The sequence below is a fragment of the Aspergillus sclerotioniger genome, assembly GCF_003184525.1.
Source record: "Aspergillus sclerotioniger CBS 115572 chromosome Unknown BO94scaffold_6, whole genome shotgun sequence".
Taxonomy (NCBI): domain Eukaryota; kingdom Fungi; phylum Ascomycota; class Eurotiomycetes; order Eurotiales; family Aspergillaceae; genus Aspergillus; species Aspergillus sclerotioniger.
In genome coordinates, this window is record NW_020290996.1 from 752,752 (window position 1) to 775,715 (window position 22,964).

Consider the following 22,964-nt stretch of genomic DNA (forward strand, 5'->3'; position numbering starts at 1 on the left):
CCCAAGCCCCAGAATTAAGTCCTAGAATCGAATTTCTCTAGTCTTTCACCAAAGATGTAATATCAGTTGTTCTTTTCCAACCATGTTCACGAGTCAATGCATTGGCCAGGAACAACAGAGAACTGGTCCTTAATTCTGTGGCCACAGGTCTATTTTTACAGCGAATAGAGCACATCACCCGTAACCATGTGGTGCAAGGTTGACACGTATGAGTGTATGTTCTGAGGATCTATGGTTCCTCCCCACAGCTTGCGCTGCACATACGACAACCCCACTGCATCACTGAGTGATGAATTTGAGGAGGATCCTATGGCATACTGCGAGGTCCTCCTTATGCCCCATACATTGGGTTCCCAAACCCCGAGTCCACGATGGAAGTCACTTGAAGTCACTTTTGAATTTGGGATATCGCTACTACAGGCCTAGCTTCTTTCGTGGAAGATGTAGGTATAAAGTCATGAGAAAGACAGGAGCATCATGATGCGAATAGCCTTAACATAAACCCGAGCCACTGAACAGGAAAATACACTGCTTAGTGGTGGAACAAACGAGTGCCTTGCTCGACGAACACAATGCCAAGCTTCTCAGAAGTCTCGAAGACAGCACTGTCATTCTGGCTGCCACTCGGGGCGGCGATATACTTAACACCGGAGCGGGCGGCACGGAAGACGTTGTCAATGAAGGGGAACTGCGTTATTGAAGTCAGTATTTGTCACGCATGCATGGGAAATGCACTTACGAAAGCGTCCGAGGAGACAGCAACTTCACCCAACTTCTGGAGCCACGAGTCGCGCTCTTCCTGGGTAAACGGAGCGGGGACTTCCTCAAAGACACGCTCGTACTCGACCTTTTCGGCCTCGGTACGAGGAGTCTGACCGGAACAGAGCAAGTCAATAGCGTTGCTCTTATCAGGACGCTTGGTGCCATGCTTCCACTTGATGTTGAGCACACGGTCGTGGAAGCGCATCCACCAGTTGTCGGCCTTGTCACCAGCCAGACGGGTACAGTGGATACGGCTCTGTTGGCCAGCACCCAGACCGATGACCTGACCGTTCAAAGCGTAGCACACAGAGTTCGACTGAGTGTACTTCAGGGCAATAGTTGCCACGGTGAGATCCCGCAGAGCAGCCTCGGGCAGACCCTTCAGGTCCTTGGGGGTAATGATCGTGTTGAAAGTCTTCTGGGGGGTGATCACAATGTCGTTGCGGTGCTGAGTGAGCTGAACACCGTACAGAGTACGGGTTTCCTCGGCAGCAGGGACATAGTTCTCATCCATCTGCAGCACAAGGTACTTGCCTCCCTTCTTCTTCGAAAGGATCGCCAGAGCTTCAGGAGTGTAGCCGGCAGCGATGACACCATCGGAGACCTCGCGGGAGACAATCTTAGCAGTGGGTACGTCGACGATGTCGCTCAGAGCGAGAATGTCGCCGAAGCTGGACATACGGTCGGCACCACGGGCACGAGCATAGGCCTGGGCCAGACCGGACGACTCGATACCAGCAATGTCATCGACCATGTAGACCTTACGCTCCTTCTCATTCAAGGGCACGCCCACGGCAGCGCCGGCCGGAGACACGTGCTTGAAACTGGCCGCAGCGGGGAGGCCCAGCGCCTGCTTGAGTTCCTTGACAAGAGCCCAGGCGTTGAGAGCATCAAGCAGGTTGACGTAGCCAGGGGCACCGTTCAGGGCCTTGAATGGAAGCTTGCCTTCGGCCGTGAAGGCAGAAGCCGGCTTCTGGTGGGGGTTGGTACCGTAGCGCAGAGCCATGTACTTCTCGCCGTTTCCCGCATACTGCTTACGGAAGAAGCCCGAGATAGCAGTATCATAGTCTGCGGTGTGTTCGAAAGCCTTGAGAGCGTAGGCTTTCCGGCTGATGTCGGTGATCTCACCGGCTTCCAGCTCCTTGAGGAATTCAGGGTAGTCCTGGGGATCCGAGAGGATGGTAACGCGGGAGTGGTTCTTGGCAGCAGCACGGAGGAGGGTCACTCCACCAATATCGATCTCCTCAACAGCCTCCTCAATGGTGACATTCACCTTGTTGACGGTCTCCTTGAAAGGGTACAGGTTGCAGACCACGAAGTCCACCTTGGCAATGTTCTGGTCGGCAAGGTCCTTCTCGTCAGACTCGATATCACGAGCAAGGATACCACCGTGGACGGCGGGGTGAAGGGTCTTGACACGGCCACCGAGCATCTCCGGGGCATGGGTGATGGCGGAGACATCTCTGATCGACCATCAGTTTGAGGTCTTGGGAGACCAAGGGAAGCATAATCCCAGTCATGACCATAACAATATGGTGACTCACTCAACGGGGAACCCCGCCTCCCGAATCAATCTCGCGGTACCACCAGAGGCAAGCAGCCGAACATTGTGCTTGACAAGGCCTTTAGCCAGGTCAAGCAGTCCAGTCTTGTCGTAGACGGAGAGGATGGCTATAGGTTATATAAGAGATTGGATGTCAGCCCCGGACACTTTGGATTCTCACAAGTAACAGAAATGCCAAATTGTGGGGACAGGTATCGGACCAAGCCCACTACATGACAGGCCTTGGGAAATCCCCGATCAGGGAAATAAATGCAAGAGACAGAAGACAGAAATAATCAATTGACTTACCAGACTTTTGTTGAGACATCCTGAGATACCGACAGTGAAGAAGTCACTAGAGCAGAGAAGCAGAGTCAGAGTGATGACGAGGGAAAAATTGTTCAGGTCGAATAAAACCCCCCCACAACCCCTCGGGACGATCAACTGGAAGCTCCGCACACAGAGCAAGAGCAATAGCAAGAGCAAAACCAAAAGGCATACGTACCTGGAAGTTGAAGGAGCGTTAATGGAGGAAAGATAGTCAGAGGCCTCTAAGGTTGAGGTATCACCGTCTGAACTGCAGACTGCACAATGGAAGAGAGATTCGACTATTGCTACCGATCGATAAAAGGCGCTGCAAACTGAAGTTCCCTCATTTTCTCCTCCATGTCCCACCGCGGGGTCCTTCGCCGCTTTCGGACCTGGCGGGTGACCAGGGTGCTATCGATTACTAACCGCCTGCTGTCGTAGCTCGAACCCGTGGGTGAGAACGATTGGGTCCATGCCGGCCGCGGCTTGACCCCAGCGGGATTAGCGCTATCGCATACAGTAAAACACGGTTATAAGCAATTATATGAGACACGCCACCAAATTGCTTATATCGAGGTCTTCCTTATATTGAATATTCTACCTAAAGTAGCCACGAATATCACTTTGCTGCGTGTTTAACACCTTTCTTCGAAGAATATCACGTTCCTGGCATGCTAGCGAGTGTAGAGATGCTTGATTAGCATCATTTTGTTGTTCTTCGTACAAGCGGAGGTCATATAATGCCTGCAGGGCCCTAGTAGATGATATAAATGGTAGAGGCTCTATCATTTCATCATCCTCTTCAACCTCATCTTCAACTGCAGTGTACTGGCTTAGAACAACATCATCAATATCAGTAGTTGCATCATGAACCTGCTCTTCTAAAGGATTCAAGAACTGGTCAAGCTGCATCATATCTTGAATCCGTGCAGTATTCTGCAACTTCTGTAGACTAGCAGTCAAATCATGTAGGATAGCAGAGTCAGGCATAGGATTATAAGTGTCATCTGAAAGCGCGCGTGTAAAGCAGTGGCGGATTGTATCATCTTTCAAATCAAGATTCCATGCAGATATTGACCAACGGAGCGCTTGCAAAAGGTTCATCGTAGTTATAGGATCGTATCCCCGGTCATATTCAGTCATCATATAAACCAGCCATTGCCGTTTCCAGTAAGCCTTCCAGGTCCGGATGATGCCTTGATCAAGTGGCTGGTATCGTGATGTTGAATTGGGTGGCAGCCATATAATCAGAGTATTTGATAACTGTGATTTAACCTCTTCGTACGCAGCAAGATGAGATGAGAAGTTATCACATAATAAAGCAACCTGCCGGCCAACCATTCTCTGGTCAAACCAAAGAAGCCATTCTTTGAAGATTGCAGTAGTCATCCAACTCTTTCGATTGCTTCGCCATTTGCAACCTAGATTCTCTGGGTTTATACCTGCTGCTTGGAAGACTCGAGGCTTCTTTGCTGTACCAATAAACCATAAAGGAAGGCGCTCAGAGGCATCAGCATTGCAGCAGAAGTGTATACTGATACGTGCCTTATCTTTCTTACGTCCAGGGATTGAACGCGTAGAAAGACCACGATCCGGAGGCATTCTCCAATATAAGCCAGTCTTATCACAGTTGAAGATATCACAAGGCGCGTAAACACGTAGTGCTTTGCGTATCAAGATCATCTGGTCTTCAGCATCATTTCCCAGTGTTATCTCCCTGCCCTCTCCGTACTGCTTGAAATTCTTGATATTCTTCCTATATTGGAAGCCTCGAAGCCAACCGTTGCTGAATGACGGCATCATCTTATCAGGATAGATAATCGGCCAGTATTGCTTTGCTTTCTCGCGTATGACTTCTTGTGAGATAGTAATATAGGATTGCGCGCGTTCAAGCCAGTCAATAACTGCTGCCTCTAGCTCTGGCCACAACTCTGTTCGACGTCGTTTATCATTCAATCGGTGGTCGGGAATAGCATCAAGATAATCACATCGGGGAGACAGGATACGGGATACGGAGGAGGGAGTAATCCGCTGGTTGTACGTGGCTTCGAACCACTTGATAAGGTCGATATTAGTGAGCTGAGGCTTCAACTGGTGTTGAGTGCGTAGAGCAGCTTTTTGGCTGTTAGAAATGCAACATCGCGTTTGTTTGGAGGTCTGCTTTGGCATGATTCCTGAATAATGACGTTCAAATTAGCTATTCCGAGCATCCAATATAGGCAATTTTGTATGGGGGAAGGTCAGGATCTTAGCAATTTGCTAGTAATGGAGGATGAAGCAATTTTGTATGGTGTAGCAATTTGAACACGGTGGCCAGTTGCTTGTAATGGAGGATTCCCTATATCGGGTGTTGCTTATAACCGTGTTTTACTGTACAACTTATGCGTTCCTCGCTTAATCATTAGTGTACAGAAGCCGATATGCATCACGTGTTGTCACATGACAAACGCACAGGCCATGCACAATCCACTACAAAACCTTCGCTTCGCCGCGTCCGTTCCATTTTCTTTTTTTCTTTTCTTCACATGAACAACGCAAATAACAACATTCTTCAAAAAGCGTTCCTGCGAGGATACTCTTTCCCTACGGGGTTTGATTAGCCGATGAAGTACGGAAATCGTCATACAGAATGGAGAGGAACTGCCTAGCAGAGTGTCGATCTTGGGTGCAGTGTCTGACTTGAACTCAAAGAGTTCGGTGGAAGGGACTGCAATGATTGACTCTACAATCTCTACTCCTTTAAAGTTTTAGAACATGGATCGCGTGGTCGAAGCTCGTAGTCAATCTTTCGTCATCTCGTCACCATGATCTTAAGCATGGCGGATCGTCTATCTAGCAACAGACTCGTCGGTCCCGATGCAAAAATGAGAGTACATGAAGGAGAAGAAACTTCCGAATTAGGAAGTGGAGGGGTACTGGGGTATACAAAGTACCCGATGCTATTAAAATGGTGGAATAAGAAGTGAGCAGGCCCGTTGTCGCGTCATTTTTTCAGCGACTCTGGTGCAAGCTGTCGGCCAATGTTTCCAAAGCATACGCATGCGCAGAAAAGGACGCTGGCAACCCAAGTCCGTACTGCAATGCTTTCCTGCGACATCTCAACTGCAAGTCCGTAGTCCCATCCGGTGATGTTTGAGATGGGTGCTGAAGGAGCAGAGGTCTCTGCAGATGGTATCAAGTCGGGCTTGAGTCCCAATATAACTCCCATCCCGGCCAATCCAACCACAGTTGACAAGAAAAATCCGGTTCGAGTACGGTCGATGAGGTACCATAGCACCGGGTTGACGAGTGCGAGAGTCACCGATGCTTGAGTAGTGGATTCCCAGGGAAGCCGGCGCTGTAGAACACAAAGCAGGCTTAGTATGGAATAAAAGAATCTTGACTGCTGATAATTTGCTTACCATGGCAAATGCGATGCCCACAAATGCGCCAACGCTGCGAACCACTGCAACCCACGATACAGTACGATCCGCAGCCTCCTGGTCGCTGGACCTGCTCGTCTTGGGGTTATCAATGATTTCGCCCGAGAACTGGTCGAACCAAGGAAGGACATTTCCCAAAGCGACGCCGGCTACACCCCAAAAGGCGAGGTACTGCCATGATCCGTAATAGTGAGTATTTTCCAATTTCACCGGGGTAATCCAGTGATTCTCATGCAGATGAATTGTGATGACCCCGTAAACGATGCCAAAGCCAAACAAAAAAGCGCTCTTCAATGCCTGCGGAAGGATAACGCCACGAAACAGACCGTGGCTGAGGCGTGAGCGCGTCCTCTGGAGTTTGCCTGGTGCTGGAGCTTCCGGCTGGATTCTCGGGCTTCCTGGCTGGGGTGTGTGGGCTTCTGTCCCCCAGGGGCTAGAGTCGTCCCGAGGGCTTTCGAACGCCGTGGGAGAGTAGATACCATACAGCGTCGAGGAGGTCAAGTTCATAATCGAGGCATTGCGGCTCACACTGGTAGAACCACCATCTCTGGGCGTCAGCAGGTCTGGGTTGGCGGGTTCCGCAGGGGTAGAGGGCTCTTCGGGCGTGAGGTCGAACACACGTCGCGGACGTGGGCGAAGGATCGTAGGCTCGTCAGACATGACAGGCAGACTACTGCAATCGGATATGAGGGGGAGCTATGAGAGGTGCGACGAGAGATGTGAGGCAGGTGGAAAATCTCCTTCTATTCAACACTGTCACCAGATATGATGATCCACCGGCTCCAGCAAGGTTAGCCGTCAGCCCACCCGCGGTTAAATATCGGTAGGTCGACTCCTTTCGAACAATTGTCCTGTCCGTGTGAGAGAAGCGTGCCCGAGGTGGGGAAAGACAAAAGGAGAAAAGAAAGGCCAGAGCGTGCCGGAGCTGCAAGCACACAGACGGCCAAATAATAATAACGGAGAGGCTGGAGGCAGATCTGTTCGTTCCAGCGGCCTAGTGGAGCACTACTGGCAGTAACTGGGGGTGCAAGATTTGTGGCGGATCGGCAATGAAGGCGCCCTGAGGGGAAAGAATGAGGACCACCGAGGGAATTGACAATGGCTGTCAATAAGGGAAAGGATTCAGTAAGAAGGTATGCGCCCCCTATAAGGTATGAATATATAAAAATGAAGAGTCCTATTGAGTCGGAGACCCGAATCAACTGGAAACCGTGAGGAAGCGAGAAAGGCTGGAAGAATGTTGGGGGAAGCCGTACTCGTAACCCGTAACCAGTAATCGGCGATCACATGCAAATGTCTTAGCTCCGTCAACTCCAGCCGCCGCCACAACCTGCCTGCCAAAGCTTCCTAAATCCCAACCGATCATGACAATGAGAGTCAGCTGGCTGCTGCATATGCGCCTTCTTTATTACACAGCATATACAGAGCGCGCAAGGCCATTGATGCCCTCACTTGCACAGGATACAAAGTGGGCAAGGGGACCAGAACTGAGAACACTGACCTGAACTGATGGTCTCCTGGCGCCCTTGCATTTCTGGCACATGATGAACACTGTTTCGGAGAAAATCGAGAGTGATATGCCTGATGACCTATGGCACACAGAAGCCAGCCTACCTCCAGAAATAGCGACCATACCACAACCTCTTACTCATCAACGTGTACACATGTTACTGTGGTTTTAACAGCCATCAAAGACGATTTTGCCGAGTTTCCCCATCCATCCTGCATGCTTATGTCGGCGCCCTTGAAGAACAACTCTGTGCAGTTGGTTGAGACGTGCATCAGTGTAATCTTCCACTACCCACGGTATCCACGCAGGATGTCGTGCTGCGGCTGAACATGGCCACTTCGTCCAGGATCGTCACACCTTCATCAATGGATATATAACGAAGCAAAAGGCGTTCGATTTTCGACGCCTCGTTATAGACACATGCTGCAACTTCGATGCTATGGCTATCCTGCGCCCTTATCGAAGTCAGCCTAGATAATTCAGGATCGGGAGCAAAAGATAGAGTTTCGAAATTGGTACACCCGCTTGTCTTGGAACCCGTGTTGTCGTGTCTGGTTAATGGCCACTCCTGTTGCCTTACATATTAGGCATATGCGACAGCCCTAGTACGTATCAAAGTGGAATAACTAAGCCGATCATCAGAAGGGAGTACTATATTGGGGAGGCCTGGATGATGGACGATGGCGCCTTTGAACGAAGCTTAATACTGGGTACAGTCAGTTGAATGAAATGGGGAGAACATACCAGAAGCACTCCCGATTAAGCGTTAGTGGATTGGCTCGCATTGAGTTCCAAAGACGCTGCGCTCGTCTGGGTAGACAAATTTAGACTCGATTGGAGGGCTTCTTTCACTGGACCGGCCTCTCCTGACCAAGGTTGGCAGCGACTTATTACTGTGCTTAGGAGTGGTCATGACCTATCATCAGTTTAGAAGCTAGCTACTAGTAAGAGCGGGACAGTCTGTTACATGGGTGCTCGAGCAACAGAAATAGTTGTTACGTATGTCAACCTTTCTGTGGAAAGCTGTGGGACTTATAGAGGACAACTTTCTATGTATGTTGTTTTGATGGGTCCATATATGTTGTTCGTCAGGAGCCTCTGATGCGTGACACCGGGCAGCAAACATTTGCCTTTTATCTCGGCTGTATGGAAGGATCGGTGTGACCACCACCCTTTAGTATACCACTCAGTTATCTATCTGATATCATTCCAGTCTCCACCTTAGTACTGGTGCCCACGTTCCTTTAGATAAGTTCAACCTGGTCAATGTATTTGCCTTGGCAGGCACCTCGTGCTTCAAACAGGGAGTATACGCACGCAAAGCAAGGCAGCCAGCTTGACCAAAATCGCTGACGTTCACCGTTAGGCCCTCAGTCCAAACTGAAATTTTCACGTCGCGAGGCTCTTTCGGCCCTACTCGGTGGTTAGACGTATGCCAGCCTGATAGGTCACAGCACAGTGAGGTTGGTATCAAACAAATGGGCCATGCAAAGCGAGTCGGCGCTAACGATATCAACGTTCTAGATCAAGCAGGTACCTTTCCCTATGACCTCCGCTACTCGACCTTGATTCCAAAGTCAACCGAAAAGGCATATGCACTAGGTCCGTGGTGCCTGGGCAGAAGTAAGTGCAAATAAAAACATACCCCCAACTTCAGCCGTGGTATGGCCTTGCCCCTGAGGTGGGCGGGGTCTCATAAGCCATAGACATGGCAAATTTTCGGTAGATGGCTCCCAACTCGCCTGCAATACTTGGGGACGGACTCCTGCTAACTTATATTCTCAACATTACTCATCAGTACTGTGTTCCCGGACACCCTGCCTTACTAAAGTAGGACTGGACTAAACAGTGATCAAATGTTTTGCACGCTAAGACGATCCAAGAACACGATGGAATCCTACGCTTCAGAACTGACAACTCCCCCTTTCGCCAAGCCGAAAAGCAAATTTAATGCTGCCTGTGCAAATTGCCGAAAAAGCAAGGTGCGGGAGACACTGCACCTGTATGTCTACATGTCCTACTTTCCAGCTGCTAATAGCTCGAAAAGCTGAAATGTTCCGGCGAGCCACAAGGCTGCCAGCGCTGCTTGACGAAGAATCTTCAATGCAATTACCTGAGTTTTCGAGAGGGAGTCAGCCACAACAAAAGCCATACCGGACCCTCAGAAACATTCCCAACCGAGGGAAATGCTGTTGTTGAGACAGAGAGCGAGGTCCAGACTCATGATAGCGAAGTCGTGTCTCTCAGCTTTGATACACTTGGCTGTGTTGACGGGTTTCCCATATTTGGGCTCAGCGCAGCTATGCCTTCTCGCGGCGGTTAGCAAATGCCCTTTTCATATATGAGAATGACCGCTCACTTGTGCAACAGACTTGGATGCGGACTTGTCGAGTGGTATAAGTCCATGTTTCGATTTCGAGCAGCAGCCCGCACTCGAACCGCGGACCCAGACGACTGATTTGGACTTAAATCATCTTGTGAACTACCACACCCAGACCCCGATGGAAGTGTCAACTATAGCCGAGCATGTCTGCCTTTGCTTTACAAGAGCTGTTAGGATTCACGAAGCTCTCGAGGTCGATCTCCTGTGGATCAACAAGAAACGGTGCCGCGACGCGCTCGATATGCTGCAGCACCAAAAGCGAAACTTGGTCAACAGTAAGATACTATTCGAGTGTCAGCATTGTGAGATACAGTCTCCTTATGTCATGCTGCTTCTGTCCATTCTCAGTAAGACATCCAGTGCCCTGGAGTTTGTTTTCCGCGATTCTCGCCTGGGACACACGGATTGCATGTTTGAGGTACAGCAGGGAGAGAATGATCATCATACGAGTTGTCATCATAAATCAACGTTTGCGATGCGACAGCTTGACGAAGAGGATGAGCGCCTGGTTCTGAAAAGCTTGTTCAAGTCCCGGGTAGCGATGCTAAAAGCATTAATGACCCGGCTTGAAAGCATGGTCCGCGATCAAGATTGGCCGGCTCACAAGATCAAAGTTGGGGACTTGAAAGACAAGGTAAAGGATATGGAACAATTTTAAAATAAGGCTCTCTGGCAAGACGATTGAACGGCCTTGTATGCATCGCGTGAAAATGTCGTTTTCAACCAGGATAAGAAGGGACCAGACAACAAGAAAGAAAATCATAGACAAGCATCAATAGAGGACAACTAAAAATCTCCATATTCAATTGACATCTACTATGCTTACACAATTAAATCATCTCAGTTGTGCGGCTATCTAGAGTATTGGCGGGGCCCCTTCGGCACAATCAGAAGTTATCGCCTAGAGGCAAGACAAACTTCCAAGCGAATGCAACGTCGATACTCACTAGCTCTTGTCCTCTTAGAAAACCAAGGCTAGGGCCGCCATATCCCTACTGTCCCAGTTTCTCTGGCGCATCAATACCTTTGCACTAGGGTCTGGTACGACATTCTCCGAAAAAAAGCAAATTTTTGGGGCGTGTCTTGCCTTCCGGAAGGCAGAAATCGTATCTGAGAAGAAGGTGACAGAGGACAAGTTTTGCCTGACTGCTCGCAAAGAATCGTCCAGGACAAGCGTGTTTACCGTGGCCAAAAGGTAGGCTGGTCACCTCAGTAGTCGCCAATTGGTATCGCTGGGCATTCTCAGGCTTGCCAGGGTCTTCGCGGGCCCTCGCATATCTAAATGGGTCGAAGGAGTCAGGGTCAGCACCACCGGAGGGGAGGTAGTGAGCATCGTGCAGCATTGCATCCGTTGCAATTGCCACATGGGCTCCAACCGGAAGTCGTTTTCCATCAGAAAGAGTAATCGGTTCGCGGAGGATTCGGTCGAAGGTCACTGTGTATAGGTCGGTCAGATGCCTCCTTCTGCTGAATAGTAGTACTTACTCAAGAACGGTGGATTCAGACGCTGCGACTCTTTCAAGCAACTATCTAACTTGCGCATCTTGTGAAGCATCGTTTTCTGGAAATCTCCCCCCTCTCGGAGTACGGCGAGGATTTCTTCCCTCAATGGCACCAGGTATTGAGGATGTGCACAGAGATCGTAGATGCAGTGAGTGATTAGGAGGCTTGTGGTCATGATTGACGCGTCGCTGACGAAAAGCAGCCTGTGACCCAGCTTATCTGGACGGCCGTCTCTTTCGTCTGCTGCATCCATCATCCACTGGAGAAGGTCGTTAGGTTTTTTATACGCGCCTTCATGCTCGGCGCCGGCAGTTCGGCGCCGCCTCACAATGGCCCCGATGATGCGTTTTGCAGAGGCTAGGTTAGATTGCGTATGCCAATAATGAGGGAGCAAAACAGCGATAAATGGGCGGAGAACCACGGGTACCATGCGCAGTGCCATAGCAGTAGCAAATGCGTTCTTTGGATATTGGGTGCTAGTCGAAAGCCATTCTTCATCACGAGAAAGCTCAGTCCCTCCAAAGACACGAGAAGAAAGGAGACTAATTAGTCGAGCAAGGGTTGTATGTATATCAACCGAGACCCATGTATCTAGACAGTCGGGGAGGTCTCCGCTGTGGAATGCATACTCAAGTTCGTCTTTGACTTCGCCCATAACCGTGGCCAAGGTCGGTGTCAACCTTTGTTGTATAACCTGGATGTGTAGCCGGCTCTCCAGAATGATGCTTAGACCCGTATAGCTGCCGAGACCCTTATTGAAAAGTGCCTTGGGGGGAGCTTGCCTTCTCCTCCGGCAGGCTGCGAAGCTCATCGACGTATTTGTGAGGGAGGACAAGGATATCGGTGTCGTTACAGCGCACTTTGAACATTGAAATTTTGAGCTTCGCACTTGTCAGCATCTCGGCTACCTGTCTTCTCACACTCAGCAACATGCCTGCTGGTATCCCTGGCGGAGCATCTCCTGGCCGCCACGCGTGAAGCGGAACCCAAGGAGCCACCTGGGCTCGAAAAAGGACCTGTATCCCACGGTTGACGGAGCGTTGCCAAGAGCCCAACTCCAAAGTTCTACCATGATACAGATTAATGTGGCCAACAAACCTGTTAGAAGACCCAACAGGATGACCTGGCCCTGACGGGATGGGTCGATCAGGTCGACGGCGCGTGCAGAGATCTCGTGTAGAACCATAATCAATGTCTCGCTGATGTTGGAATTGCAGCATAACTTCGCACCGAACCTCTCGCCTATAGTGAGCTTGAGACCTTGCTTACTTCTCCATCATTAAAGCCTCTGAAGCCGAGGCCGTGTTACTGTTACACAGTCGACTATTTAGGAAAGTCCGACAGGAAGGACCGCCGAGCCCTGAATCCCTGAATCCCTGACTCCAAGACCAACAAAGCCAATCGGAGTAGGGCTACCCAATGCATCCTGGCCTGCGACGCGTGTTGTTTTTGCTGCCTGTTCGGTCCTTGTTGCCTTCTCTTTATTCACGCGTCGCGCGGAGGAATATAAATCAGCCTCCAGAAATCAGCCTCCCCCGGAACTGAGAGAGCCCAGCAATCTCTCAACCGTCAATCAACTAGACTTCGGGCTCCCAGTTCCATCCCGACAGTCTGCTACCATGGGGTCATTAACTAGCCATTCCGATGAATACCCCAGAGGATGGAGATTGGGCCTTCTGACCGTGGGCATCTGCTTAACCATCTTCCTCATTTCCCTTGAGTAGGGCTCTACAGGCCTGTCGATCGATCAATTTGGCTGATTCTCTTCTATCCAGCTTTTCTATCATTGCCACGGCGATCCCCTCCATTACCACCGAATTTCACAGTCTAGAGGATGTGGGCTGGTATGGAAGCGGTATGTTTGCTTCACCCTGCTGCTGATCCACCATTGACCAATTCACGCGGGTTTCAGCTTATCTCCTGACCGCTGCTTCCTCACAACTACTTATGGGAAAGATTTACACCTGTCTCGGTGTCAAATGGGTCTTTCTTACCGCACTACTTGTGTTTGAGGTCGGCAGTGCCATTTGCGGCGCGGCACCCAACTCCCTTGCCCTGATCCTTGGGCGTGCCATTGCTGGCTGCGGCAATGCTGGTCTGCTTTCCGGTGCACTCCTCATCCTGGCGCATAGTGTGCCACTTGAGAGACGTCCCTTGTTTACGTGAGTGGACCTGCATGCACGGAGAAACAATTTCCTTTGACCACCAACCAGTGCTATGACGGGCGGCACGTATGGCATTGCTGCTATTGCTGGACCCCCTCTCGGAGGACTATTCACGGACAAACTTGTAGGTTCTATATCTCTTCTTGGTATTCCGTATGCAGACCTGAGAAATCTGCTGACGGCTCGGCAGTCATGGCGCTGGTGTTTTTACATCAACCTTCCCATTGGCGCAGTTACCTTCTTAGTTGTTGCCTTCTTCTTCGATAGCCCGGCCCAGTCAGATGCTCCGACTGGCCAGACATTCTTTGCTTCCATCAAGCGCTTTGACCCGCTTGGGACCATGGTCTTCATGCCTGCCGTCGTTTGCGTGCTTCTGGCCCTTCAGTGGGGGGGTATCACTTACGAGTGGAATAGCGGTACTATCATCGCCCTGTTTGTCCTCTTTGGCGTCCTGCTTCTTGCATTCCTCGCCATCCAATGGCGAGCCCAAGACAATGCCACTGTCCCGCCCCGCTTGTTCAGATTGCGCACCATCTGGTCATGTGCCATCTACGAATTTACCCTTGGCGCAGGATTCTTTATCTTCGTGTACTATGTACCAATCTGGTTTCAAGCCGTACAGGGTGTTAGTGCCATTGAATCAGGAAAGCGGACCTTACCCATGCTCATTGGCAACATCGTGGGGACGACGTTGGCGGGGGTGGCCGTCGCTGCCATCGGTCAATACGCCCCATTTATGATTCTGGGCACCATCCTCACATCTGTTGGTGGCGGACTATTGACACTGTTTAATCCAGGTATTACCAGCGCAGCCTGGATTGGCTACCAAGTTCTCGTGGGCGTGGGCATCGGGGTTGGATGGCAGCAGCCCATTGTAGCTGTTCAAACAGTAGTCGGGATGGAAGACGTGCCAACTGCCACAGCCATCCTGTCCTTTGCCCAAACAATTGGGGGATCGCTCTTTATCAGTGTGGCACAGTCCGTCTTTTCGAGCCGATTGACACAGGACCTTGCGGCAAAAGCCCCCGGTTTGGACCCGTCGCTGGTGTTGGATGGCGGCGCGTCCAATCTGGCTGGCTACGTCCCCCGCCAGTATCTATCTGCTGTCATCTCTGCATATAGTGATGGGCTGACCCGCACATTTGTTGTGGGTACAGCTCTTGCCGCGTTGTCTTTGATTGGCAGTATGTGTGTGGAATGGAGGAGCGTCAAGGGCAAGAAGGTTGAGACCGGCATTGCTGCTTAAGCGTTAAACGAAAGCCTATCTGCTTATCTGCAGATGTTTCTGTACCTCGAATTCAAACCAAGGTGATGGTGGTGGCAGTGGCCATGGTAGGGTTGAGGGGGTGTCATCATCATGTTCAGGCGGGACACGACGGCTATACCGCGCCAGTGTGCAATCCTAGAGACACAGACCAGGAGAAGCCGAAGCCCAGTCATGTAGAATAATAACAGAAATGCATAGTGAAATTTCACATCTTGCATCCTTGATTCAGAACTACAAGGCAGATATGACGTTCCTTCCCAAATAATGCACCTAATCATCCAATTTGCGGGAGGTTTTGATTGACTAGGACAGCGAGTAGATAAGGACAACTAATACTATATCACGCACTAGGGTTTCGGTTTCTGGTAAATAGAAATCCACTGTCGTGGTGGAGCCTACAGTTTTCAATCTAATATCATCGGACAGCAGGCACCAAACGGACATTCAAACTGGGCGGATCCCAGACGAGGTACGCCTTTTGGACACCGATCCAATCCTTGCTGGTTTCGCACAATTCGAGGTCAAAATTGTAGACAAGGCGAGCGAGAATCAAACGGATCTCGGCGTAAGTAAGGCTAATAATATCCGTGATTGTCAATTTTGATCTAAACCTGGCGGGTATGGACTAGGAGGTTTGATCAAGACTTACTTTCTGCCAATGCAATTCCTTGCACCAACACTGAATGGCTGCAGGGCATCGAGCCGATCATCGGCAAACTTAGGATGGCCGAGAAACCTCTCGGGATGAAACCCGTCTGGATCCGTCCAAAGGCCAGGATCATGGCAGATGGCCCATTGCCAAATAGCTACCACTGTCTATACAAGCTCCTTTAGTGATGGGAATGCGGGGATGCAGGTCCACAGAACTCACATCCTCCGGGACGTGGCGCCCGCAGATCACCGCTCCCCCTTTAGGGGTGCACCTGGGCATGCCGTTTGTAACAGGGGGATAGTAGCGAAAGGTCTCGTTCAGGCACGCAAGCATATAATCAAGGCGCTGGACCGAGGTCAAGGTGATCTCTTGCTCATTCCTGAACTGGGACCGCACCTCTTCTATCACCTTTTGCAGGCATTTGGGATGCGTCAGTAGGGAAAATACCACCCCAGATAGCAGAGTTGCTGTTGATTCTGATCCGGCCCCTATAAGGGCCTCAGCGTTGGCTGCTATTTCATGTGCGGACTAAACATCTTATTATTCCCACGGTATTCACATATATGCATGAAGCATGAACGTACCAAGTCGTTTTTCCTTTGTACCAGACCCTCAATGAAGTCTGGCCGTTGGTCACCGGCGTCTATCCGCCGGCGAACCTGTTGCTCAATATAGTTTAGATATGTTTGCGTTGGAAGTAACCCACTATAAACAAACCACCTCACGAGCACCCCAAGTCCGATGCCTCTCAGTGACGCCAGTATGGCACTCAATTTGTTATGCTTCGCGCTCATTCTGACCCACGGGTGCCAGTCTGCACCACCCAAATTCTTGAAGTCGGATCCAAACGAAAGGTTGCCGATAATGTCAAATGTGACCCAGTTGAACCAACTATTCAGGTCCACAACCGTTGTTCCATCGGCTGCATTCCCTCGGAGTCTTTGCATCAAAAGATCGACGTAACCACCGATGATAGGCATCTGCGCCTGCATAGAACGCTCAGAGAAACCATGAGACAGCAGACGTCGAAGGATGCTGTGTTGTTCTTGGTCAGCTGAGATGATGTTACACGGCGCAGACTGATCTAGACGATAAAGGCTATAATGCTTGGGTAGCTCCCCTCCGGTCCGATGTCCGTAATTGTCTTTCCACGCCTGGGGCTCGATGAAGCTCAACTCGTTCGGGGCAATCCGAACCACTGGGCCGTACTGATCGTGGAACAACTTGACCTTGAATTGCAGATTCCCCGAAACCATATGGCCTGCTTTCATGAGCCCGGTCGCTTGAAATAAGACTGGTCCCGGGAAACACCGTAAAGGGTGTAAAAATATATTGTAGAGGATCATCATGAAGACGTAGACCGCAGCCTGGAAAGTGAAGGGTCAGTACCGAGGTGACCTGATCAAAGGGGTCCCTTCTTTGCTAACCATGGCGGACACGCCCATTACGAAGCTTCCCCAACTTCCGAGACAATGAGAATGTCCAACATGTTCAGCGATTAGTGAAGCCAGTTCCATGTACCCCATGGCGATGAGCAGAGCGGCGGAAGGTGGCCGGCGGAAAAGCACTCGAAACCCAGGGCGTATATCAAAAGTGAATAACTGTTCCGACCGCGTCCAATTTGGGAAACACCGTGATTGATGTCGATCGGTTCTGTTTCGAACCCCTCGGACTTTGCTCAATATGGAACTCCCGATTCCAGGGATCACCACTGTTGTCCATTAGAAACACAACCAGGCTATCTGCAGGCACCCCATTTTCCGCAATATAGGACTCGCGAGGCGAAGTTGGTGCTTATCTTCGTGGATCAACCATATAAAAGGCTTATTTGTTGATCGAGATGCCGCAGTCTAGATTCACAAGCGAGCTCTTCCAGCAAGATCTTCATTTGACTTTTCACGATGAACTTGAGAAATCCCAACCTCGACGGCAATACCCAGTTGATCAGCAATGCGAGGTCATTGATCCAGAAAGTGGTAAGCGACACCGACGCGACGTACGGGTTTGGTACCTTGACCTGCACAGTATACGACACGGCGCGGGTGGCTCTCGTCACCAAGCCCTTGAAGGGAGAAAGGCAATGGCTTTTCCCCGAGAGCTTCCGATACATACTCAGCACCCAGGCGGATGATGGGAGCTGGCCCAGCTGTTCAGGATCCCAGATTGATGGTGTCCTAAGTACGGCAGCTGCCTTGCTTGCATTGCTGCGACACAGGAGACAGCCTCTTCAATTACTGGGTGACACAGATGATTTGGACTCTCGCATCACCCGCGCAATTGCCACGCTGCGTGATCGATTGGCAGCGTGGGACGTGATGACCATTAACTATGTCGGCTTTGAGATGATCGTGCCAGCCATTCTAGATCTTCTCGAGAAAGAGGACGCCTCATTGGCCTTTGAATTTGACGGCAAGGCGACGTTGCTTGACATACACAAAGCCAAAATGTCCCGGTTTGAGCCTAGCCTAGTGTACGACAAGAGGCTGATGACAGTCACCCACTCCCTCGAAGCCTTGATTGGGAAGATCGATTTTGATAGACTGGTCCACCACAAGGTGCTGGGCTCCATGTTTGCATCTCCTTCATCCACTGCAGCGTACCTGATGAACACCTCGACGTGGGACGATGAGGCTGAGGCGTACCTGCGATACGCCATCAAAGGGTCCGTCGGCCAGGGCAGTGGCGGCGTCCCCGGTGTTTTCCCCACGACCAACTTTGAGTATACCTGGGTGAGTAGATTGCTGGTGCATCTGATACTCTCTAGCAAAGAGCTAACAGACGCTTGTAGGTCCTGTCCACCTTGCTCCGAGCCGGCAAGCTGCTCACAGCGGAACCTATGCAATGATTATCCCATTTACCTGGACAAGCTGCAACAACCGGACGCGGACATATGCAGCTGCATCGCTCTTGTATGAGATGATGGTGTTATCCTTCAGGACCTATCATATTGACGATTTCATGGAGTCTGTAGCCAGACCTGCTTTCAAGTATCACATAGAGGGCCTTCGCCATCTAGTTGGAACCGTGACAGCGAAGGCGTCTAGCCAGTCAGATGGCGTGGGATATTGCACCGACGTCAATGGAGATCATATGGAACACTCGAAGTATGGGGACCATATCCATACATTAACTCGTTGCGTTCGCTCCATCCTTGAGAACCCGGTCTTTCAATCTGCCAGCCCTAATGACCGCAAAACGCTCGAACAGGAGCTCAGGGTATATCTTCTCGCGCATGCAAAGCAGGTGGAGGATAACTCACAGTTCGAAATTGAACTCAAGCAGACGAAAACGCTTACTTCTGCCAGCAGCGCCTATTTCCGTTGGGTCTACACCACCTCTGCTGATCATATCGCTGCACCGATGTGTTTCGCCTTCCTGGCCTGCGTGATTGGAGCCACTCTGACACCGAGTACTAATAATGACTGCTTTCCCAGTACAACCTCCAAGTACCTTGCTGCCGCAGCATGCCGTCACCTTGCGGTCATGTGCCGCATGTATAACGACATCGGGTCTTGGGTGCGTGACCTTGATGAGGGTAACTTGAATTCGATTCACTTTCCCGAGTTCAGTGGGACGGACGATGGTACAAAGCAGGCGGTGCTTTTCAATCTGGCTCAGTATGAGCGCAAGTGCTTAAATGATGCCTTGGAACGGTTAATTAAGGAAATGCTCAATGGTCCGGACGCTGAAGCGATTCGATTGAGTGAGAGACGCATGCATCTTGTTCGGATGTTCTGCGATGTGACAGACCTTTACGGGCAGATTTATGTTCTTCAGGATATGTCGAGCTTTATTCGTCGTAGGTCCCTCTGATTTCCAGCAGGCGAAGCGATGATGGAGTCAGTGCGGGTGATGTCCTACATGTACAGATTCACTTTCGAGCTTATCTCAACTCATGCCATTATGGTGATTCAAACGCAAGGAGTCAAGTAGAATCTACGGTGCTGGTCAATCTAGAATTGAGTATTATCTTGCGGATGATTGCGACAAATGACCGTGGCATGGGCGAGAGGAAGTGAGATTATCCTTTCCCATCTTGGTCTTCCGACTAGACATCCCACCGAGATGGAACATTGTCTGAGTAATTGCAGCGATAACATAGCATAAGTTTATTATCGAGCTATCCTGGATGTGTGTGCCGGGAGCAATAAAACAGAGCAAGAGAGCAAGATAGGAACGAAGAAATGAGGGAGGCATCAAAAAGGCAAAGTCAAGATAGATAGGGCAAATTAGTCATATGAAAGGCACACATAAGAAATGGATGCAGCCGAAGGAGTAATCACACCAACATGAAAACAGACATCAATACTATGGCTCTCTAATCTTCCATGGTCTCATCTTTCACCTCTGCTCGGCGGGTTGTCTCGCCTCCAGCTTCAGCTGCTGGCTCAGCGGCATCCCCAGCGACAGACGAGATATCGCTGGCAGCATAGCCGTTTCCGCCTTCCAAGGTGGAGGAGTTGTCATCTCCGTCGACGTCCCCTTCTCCTTCTTCAAGGTCATCATCATCAGCTTCCTCGTCATTCTCATCAGAGGACAGCGGCTCGGCCTCCTCGTCTGGATCACCTCCCTCGCCGATAAAGCTGTCCTCGTAGCCAACTTCGACTGGGTGAGAGGTACGAGCTTTCCGGGTCGGACCAACCTCTTCCTCTCCACTTCCTTCGCCCAAGATTTCCCGGTCAATATCATCGAGTCCTTCCTCGGCTTCGAGGTCTCCGTCTTCATCACCCAGCTGGGCCGAGCCAGGCATCGGCGAAAGTTCCTGGTCTCGGGATGGCACGTCAAGACCATCCTTGGTGACACCATGAGTGGCCGTCTCTGCACCCTCAGCATCGCGTTGCGCACGGTTTCGGTTGGATTTAGCACGAGACGACGTCGACGCGCCTTGTTCCTTGAGCTCCGCCGCTGTACCAGAAGCCGCCCCGGCAAGCTTGCGCTTGGCATTGCGTGCAGCGCGGGCTCTGCTACGGGCCGAAGATGGGGCGCGCCCACCAAGATCTGCGGAGTTTTCCATGGCCAATCTGATCTGCCTTGCCTTCTGGCGCTGTTCCCTTTCCTTCTTACGGTCACGCTTCGGACCATTGGCATCGTCATAATCCCATCGATCCAAGCGCCTGGAAGCCTTGCGGATGACAGAAAGGTAGTAGCTGGCGCATTCACCGAAGTCCTCTTCTTCGTCCGGCTTTGGAATGAGCCCACCTTTCCCCCATGAGTTTTCCTCATCGTCCGTATCGTAGTCATCGGGCAGAGTTGATAGTAGACGACCGTGACGGACAATTGGAATTTCGCTCTCTCGCTTCGCACGTAGAACACGATATGCTTCGCCCTTCCGCTTGGCTAGAAGATATTCAATTCGCTGTCGCCGATTCTGCTCCACGGCCAATTGGTGCTGTGTAAGGGGGCGTGGGCGACGAGCGGAGGATTGCTGTGGTAAGGAGGGTTCTGCGACGAACCGGTTTAAGATTGGATGACCAGAGCCTGGAGGAGCTGGAGAAGCAGCGTCAGGTGTGTTTTCCATCTTGGTTTTTAAGATGAGACGCTGCTGACCAACAGAACGGTTGAGAGAAGATTCTCGCTTAGGTCTCTTATACCGAGACCGGGCAGACTGTCCAGGAGTCTGATAATCATCATCATCATCCTGCGGGTAGCGCTTGGATGAGGGATGTAATGGGGTTGACATAGTAGAGCCGCGACCATCACCCCGGCCTAGACGGAACTTATTAGTTGCCTGAAAAGCCTGGGTTCTTGATATGATGAACTTGCCCGAAATATCTCCTGAACCGTCCTCTTCAAAGCCAAAGTCTGGCAGGCCTACCGCAAAATGTCAGTCAAATGTGGCATGATGCACTGGGGCAAGGACAGATACCTTTCTTGGAGCGTTTAGTCACTCTGGGAAGAGGTTCATCCTCCTCCAAGATGCCTGTGGGTCGGTGTTAATAATTGCGCAAGCAGATCCAGGAAAAGATGTAAGCAACTGACGTTTACGTTCCAGGCGTTTAGCTTCTCCATATTCAATCTCAGACTGAGTATCAACATTCTCTTCATTTGCCTGTTCTTCGGTAAGGCTTTCAAACTGAGGCACCTTGATGGGCAAGCCACCGGTTCCTTCACCATCCAGACCAGGGCCGAACGGATTATTGAGTGCAGCTTCAGGGCTAAAGTCACTCTCTAGATACCACCACATCAACCAGAGGAAGGCCTTTGCACGACTTTGACTGCTCAATGTGCCTCGCATAACAAGGTCGAAGAAGTCGCGAGGAGGGAAGAAGTGCATTTCAGATACCTTAGGGGCATATTGTGCTAGAACGAAGATCAGGTTGACGGGGTTTGTGCGGGGAATTGCATGACGCTTGATTCTCTCCAGAGTATTTGGCTGGTCCACATCCTCTGATGCACCCTTGAGGATCGATTTAAGACGGGGGGCGTCTTGCAGTTGCTTGTAGGCATTCGGGTCTTGGTGGGCCTGTAGCGAAGGAATTGAGTGATAGGTTCGCAGCTGGGCACGCATCTCAGGGAAGACTGAACGATCATTAGTTGGTGAAGCAGTAAAGGTAGGGTAGATAGACAAGCTAGAGATGGAAGGAGGACATACAATTGAGGGTGGTATTCATCCTTCCAAAGTTGACCAGCAAACAAACCATAGCCATGCTGATGGCTGCCTGCTTATCATTCTGAAGTTTATCCTTCAGGATCTTGCTCGTCTTGCTACTCCTCGCCATAGCATCGATGTAGATGTCCGCGAAGTCTAGATTCTTCTCTCCATCCGGCCAACGAGTGAAGACCTTGGTTTGATCCTCGAAGACGAGCTTGAGGAACTGATACTGAATGTCCTTGCGCCATAACGGAATGCCATCTTCTTTCTTGAGATGCCGAATCTTGTTTCCCGAGTAGACCGAGCCAATAGTGCCATTCGCCTGGCGTCTGATACCGACTGTCATGTTGTGAGTTTGCTGCTCATCCTGAGGCTCGGATTGCGCAAACGACTCGTCTGCGGCGGCACTTTCAACTTCGGCCATCTCGGGTGTCGCGCGATTTTTAGGTCCCAACGTCTCTCTGTAATGATGCGGTAGCCTGGAGCCTCCCAGATGGCGACGTGGGTGTTCGTTGTTCGCGTGCCCTGGGAGCGGAAGTCGCGAAAGGAGAAGGAGATGGCTGATGGAATCGATAGCTTAGGGACGGTTCAATGGATGAACAGGCGGAGGCGTGGCCGTTGAGGGGACGGGAAAAGCAAAGGAGGGATGAGAAAAGAGAGCTGGGGAAGATTGATGCGGGTGGAAGATGAAGGGAAATGGAAGAAATTGGGAGGTGGCAGGGAACGTGATCCTGGATGATCCGTGACTTTCTCCTCTCACTCCCTTGGCTTTGATCTCCGATCGTGGGCGGGAGTGACTAAGTTAGCCTTATAACTAACTATAACTAGCACCATTCCGGGCCCCGATGTATCATGT

General features: G+C 50.8%; 8 protein-coding genes across 8 annotated transcripts; 3 read left to right on the forward strand and 5 right to left on the reverse strand.

The window, feature by feature from the left end:
• Nucleotides 1-532: 532 nt before the first annotated feature.
• BO94DRAFT_583012 (phosphoribosylaminoimidazolecarboxamide formyltransferase/IMP cyclohydrolase) lies at nucleotides 533-2,633 on the reverse strand (the record flags this gene model as incomplete). Its single annotated transcript, XM_025615524.1, has 4 exons — nucleotides 533-688; nucleotides 740-2,225; nucleotides 2,307-2,433; nucleotides 2,615-2,633. The coding sequence occupies 4 exons, from the start codon at nucleotides 2,631-2,633 to the stop codon at nucleotides 533-535; spliced, it is 1,788 nt and encodes a 595-aa protein (XP_025470397.1).
• Nucleotides 2,634-5,588: 2,955 nt separating this feature from the next.
• BO94DRAFT_348061 (INSIG family protein) lies at nucleotides 5,589-7,134 on the reverse strand. The gene is made up of 2 exons (XM_025607087.1): nucleotides 6,016-7,134; nucleotides 5,589-5,951 (listed from the first exon to the last, which is right to left on the reverse strand). Exons 1-2 carry the CDS (start codon nucleotides 6,694-6,696, stop codon nucleotides 5,598-5,600), a joined length of 1,035 nt encoding a protein of 344 aa, XP_025470398.1. The 5' UTR covers nucleotides 6,697-7,134; the 3' UTR covers nucleotides 5,589-5,597.
• A 2,018-nt stretch (nucleotides 7,135-9,152) lies between these two features.
• BO94DRAFT_622010 (Zn(II)2Cys6 transcription factor domain-containing protein) lies at nucleotides 9,153-10,726 on the forward strand. Its single transcript, XM_025617039.1, has 3 exons — nucleotides 9,153-9,528; nucleotides 9,594-9,864; nucleotides 9,917-10,726. The coding sequence occupies exons 1-3, from the start codon at nucleotides 9,403-9,405 to the stop codon at nucleotides 10,585-10,587; spliced, it is 1,068 nt and encodes a 355-aa protein (XP_025470399.1). The 5' UTR covers nucleotides 9,153-9,402; the 3' UTR covers nucleotides 10,588-10,726.
• Nucleotides 10,727-10,960: 234 nt separating this feature from the next.
• BO94DRAFT_615050 (cytochrome P450) lies at nucleotides 10,961-12,504 on the reverse strand (the record flags this gene model as incomplete). Its single annotated transcript, XM_025616751.1, has 3 exons — nucleotides 10,961-11,364; nucleotides 11,415-12,230; nucleotides 12,363-12,504. 3 exons carry the CDS (start codon nucleotides 12,502-12,504, stop codon nucleotides 10,961-10,963), a joined length of 1,362 nt encoding a protein of 453 aa, XP_025470400.1.
• A 485-nt stretch (nucleotides 12,505-12,989) lies between these two features.
• BO94DRAFT_511380 (MDR family MFS transporter) lies at nucleotides 12,990-14,946 on the forward strand. Its single transcript, XM_025609765.1, has 5 exons — nucleotides 12,990-13,152; nucleotides 13,208-13,287; nucleotides 13,345-13,594; nucleotides 13,646-13,721; nucleotides 13,788-14,946. Exons 1-5 carry the CDS (start codon nucleotides 13,052-13,054, stop codon nucleotides 14,841-14,843), a joined length of 1,563 nt encoding a protein of 520 aa, XP_025470401.1. The 5' UTR covers nucleotides 12,990-13,051; the 3' UTR covers nucleotides 14,844-14,946.
• Nucleotides 14,947-15,228: 282 nt separating this feature from the next.
• BO94DRAFT_511383 (cytochrome P450) lies at nucleotides 15,229-16,862 on the reverse strand (the record flags this gene model as incomplete). The annotated part of the gene is made up of 4 exons (XM_025609766.1): nucleotides 15,229-15,439; nucleotides 15,514-15,680; nucleotides 15,736-16,044; nucleotides 16,101-16,862. The coding sequence occupies 4 exons, from the start codon at nucleotides 16,860-16,862 to the stop codon at nucleotides 15,280-15,282; spliced, it is 1,398 nt and encodes a 465-aa protein (XP_025470402.1). The 3' UTR covers nucleotides 15,229-15,279.
• Nucleotides 16,863-17,417: 555 nt separating this feature from the next.
• BO94DRAFT_615056 (uncharacterized protein) lies at nucleotides 17,418-19,329 on the forward strand (the record flags this gene model as incomplete). The annotated part of the gene is made up of 2 exons (XM_025616752.1): nucleotides 17,418-18,245; nucleotides 18,295-19,329. 2 exons carry the CDS (start codon nucleotides 17,418-17,420, stop codon nucleotides 19,327-19,329), a joined length of 1,863 nt encoding a protein of 620 aa, XP_025470403.1.
• A 173-nt stretch (nucleotides 19,330-19,502) lies between these two features.
• Nucleotides 19,503-22,868, reverse strand: BO94DRAFT_532573 (putative INO80 chromatin remodeling complex (Ies1)). Its single transcript, XM_025611144.1, has 5 exons — nucleotides 22,109-22,868; nucleotides 21,496-22,035; nucleotides 21,383-21,436; nucleotides 21,280-21,327; nucleotides 19,503-21,222 (listed from the first exon to the last, which is right to left on the reverse strand). The coding sequence occupies exons 1-5, from the start codon at nucleotides 22,530-22,532 to the stop codon at nucleotides 19,835-19,837; spliced, it is 2,454 nt and encodes an 817-aa protein (XP_025470404.1). The 5' UTR covers nucleotides 22,533-22,868; the 3' UTR covers nucleotides 19,503-19,834.
• Between the last annotated feature and the right edge of the window lie 96 nt (nucleotides 22,869-22,964).